The sequence below is a fragment of a genome (genome assembly GCF_019968985.1).
Source record: "MAG: Porospora cf. gigantea B chromosome Unknown PgB_NODE_3013_length_2922_cov_148.47, whole genome shotgun sequence".
NCBI classification, from domain to species: domain Eukaryota; phylum Apicomplexa; class Conoidasida; order Eugregarinorida; family Porosporidae; genus Porospora; species Porospora cf. gigantea B.
Genome location: NW_027178904.1, coordinates 272 through 2,922, shown reverse-complemented (window position 1 = coordinate 2,922; position 2,651 = coordinate 272). Strand labels below are relative to the sequence as shown.

Here is a 2,651-nt window from a genome sequence, read left to right as displayed (position 1 = left end):
AAGACCGGAACAGATCTGAGCAGCCGCTTGTGTTCTGAGCCGAAGGGAGTTGTAGACCCGTGGCGTGCCCCTCCCTCATGTTATGAGCCCATAAAAGTACTGCGGCAAGACCCAGCCTGTCCGCAATATACGCCGGCGCGACCGCCGAGTCAGGAAGGTAGTCTAGGCAGGCAGTGAGCTCGAGCCGCTCAGCAATATCATGCTTCAGATCGAGGATGGAAGACCTCTGCTCAAGACTCCGGCACAGGTGCCAACCACCCAGTTTCCATGAACCCTCCTCGGTTACGAAAACTGACGTGTAAGGCGAGATGGAGCAATGAGCGCGATGTGCGTCTTGTTGAAGGAAGCAGAGGCCATCAAGGAGTTTGTATGCGTGCCAAGATAAGTCGCGTGTTAAGCTCAAATTCAGCTGCTTGTAGTCTACTAGGGGTACTGCCAACTCAGTAGCGATGTAGTAGCCAGATGCTACATCTGCAGTGTCTAGGACCTTGAGAATGGAGGGATGGCGGAGAGATTTGGAGAGTGAGAAGTAGTTCTCGGCATCCTTGAGCCGATTGGTATCCTTTTTATTGTACCACAAGATCGTGACGCGGGAGTTGTCACTCTTGGCGCGTCCATCGTATGCGATGAAGAGCGGACAATCAACTGACAGTTGTTCCCCAATTGTGTAGCCAAACGAGGAAGGCAGATCTCCCCATAGCTTGTTCAAAAATGACGACAACATCTACTAGAAATGTCCGGATTTCTTCAGTTTGGTGTCGCAAAATGTACACCCTCCTGCTCCAAAAATCTCTTTAGACTTGCGTTCCCAATGCGCTCGTTCAGTGAACGTACCAAAAATCTCTTTATCTCCTCCAAGGCGACGTCCTCGAACAGAAGCAGCCGTTCCCACAGCGCTTCGTTGTCGCAGATGGCTGTCTTCCAGGCCACGGCGCCTCGTTGCGGCACCGCTGCGTTTTTTTGCGTCAGGTCTGTTGTGGAGACACAACTGCTTGGGTCGTTCAGGTATGTCTGTATGTCAGAGAGAATTCTCCTCGTGTTCAGTCCTTTAGGCTTCAGGCAGAAAAACTCCTTCAGGCAGTCCACGACCTCTTTAGGGCACGTGGCGAAGTCAATTCGGCAGATGTCCATAGCGGACTCGGAATCACTGGTATCTGTGGGTGGGATGGGTGGAGCGGGGTCTGGTGACGCGGAAGAAGCATCCTGGTCGGTCTCCTGCAGCAGTCGGACTTGCGCGTTGTGCTGTGCCTCAAGCTGCACCGGCAACATGGTGTCGTTGAATCGTCTGAGAGCTGCTGTTTTGTGGGCAGGGGCCTCCGTGGAAGAGTGGGCAGAGCAGCAGGACGATTCACTCTTGTCAGGTTGAATCGCATCCAACTCCTCAAGGGCGGAAACCGCATCTTTATGTGAATCAACAGAGCCTGACGCCGAATACGGATCGGCAACGTCCTCTGGAGGTGGCAACTCGACGCAATCCACCAAAGCGGCGGCCCATCTTTGCTTGTTACGTTTCCTGTATCTCCGAACGTGCCAATCACCAGGATCACGGCACGCATTCAATGTCGTCGAACATGAGGGGATAGGGAGCTCGTTTCCAGTCCACCCACAACGTGGACATCGTGGGAGCTGCGGGTCTTCAATCAGCTTGGTCAACGTGGGGGGTTTGGGCGACTCATCCAACACATCCTCCTCTTCACTGGCAGACAACTCCTGGGAGATTTGTTGCAGCAGCACCTGCTTCTCGCGCTGCTGCCGATGCAGCACCTCTTCGATCTTCAGAAGGCGCCGATAGTGGATTTTAAAATTGTCGTTCTGGGCGGAATCATTGGTGCATTCGTGAAGCAAAGCGGTGAGTCTAGATTGCGCCATTGACAAACACTGTATTCCATAAATTATCCACCTACTTGTGTTTCGAGCCTGTTACCCGGATCAGGCACCGAAGACACATTGTCTTCAGACTTGTGTTGAAAGACGAGGACATTGAGTTGGTTCGTGTTACGTGTGTGAACACGGATAATCTTTCCTCTATTAGTAGTTGGGTGCGGCTGCACCTAGATCGCTGTATCCCCCTTGTGTTAGCGTAGTTTGTACAATGCATGCTACAACATTAAGCCTCATCAATGCGACGAACGATGCTCAGCTCAAGGCATGCGGTCGAGAGGAAAAAAATGCCAGATGATTCAAGCGAATCATCTGTTCTGAGAATCGATTTTTTCTTTAGAAAACCTTCCATTCAGTGTACTTATTACTACCACCAATATCGTCCACAAAAGGACGCAGATCGCCATGGTGTAGTTTCATGGGTAGAATCAAAATCTAAACAACTGATGTACGCACGTACGGTTAGTAAAGCAACTGGAGTGTTGTGATATGAAACGAAGACCGGCATCACAATGTGATGCTCTGTTGTTGAGTAACAGCAAGCCAGTCGCTCCACGAATCAAGAATTGGTTGATGAATCAAGAATTGCTTGGTACTTGTGCAGGTGCACACAAAATTTGCATATTTTCGATGACAACATCTCGAAGATCTACCTTGGTCGCAGAGTTGACGCAGGACTCCGCGAAGGGGTTGGTGGCGGCTATGTGCGGTTTTTGCGCGAAGTGCACAGCTGGGCTGGTCCCCAGGTCTCCGAACCTGAAAAGGACTCT

The 2,651-nt window shown here is 51.2% G+C and overlaps 1 protein-coding gene across 2 annotated transcripts; it reads right to left on the bottom strand.

Moving 5' to 3' along the window:
* Positions 1 to 747: 747 nt before the first annotated feature.
* KVP17_002871 (uncharacterized protein) lies at positions 748 to 2,051 on the bottom strand (the record flags this gene model as incomplete). Of its 2 annotated transcripts, XM_068519571.1 has the most annotated exons (2): positions 748 to 1,878; positions 1,905 to 2,051. In XM_068519571.1, coding segments are annotated over 2 exons (1,278 nt in total), but the record flags the coding sequence as incomplete, so codon positions are not given. The 2 variants fall into 2 exon arrangements, with proteins under 2 accessions (XP_068375664.1, XP_068375663.1); XM_068519570.1 differs by lacking the exon at positions 1,905 to 2,051 and having other exon boundaries at positions 748 to 1,869.
* Between the last annotated feature and the right edge of the window lie 600 nt (positions 2,052 to 2,651).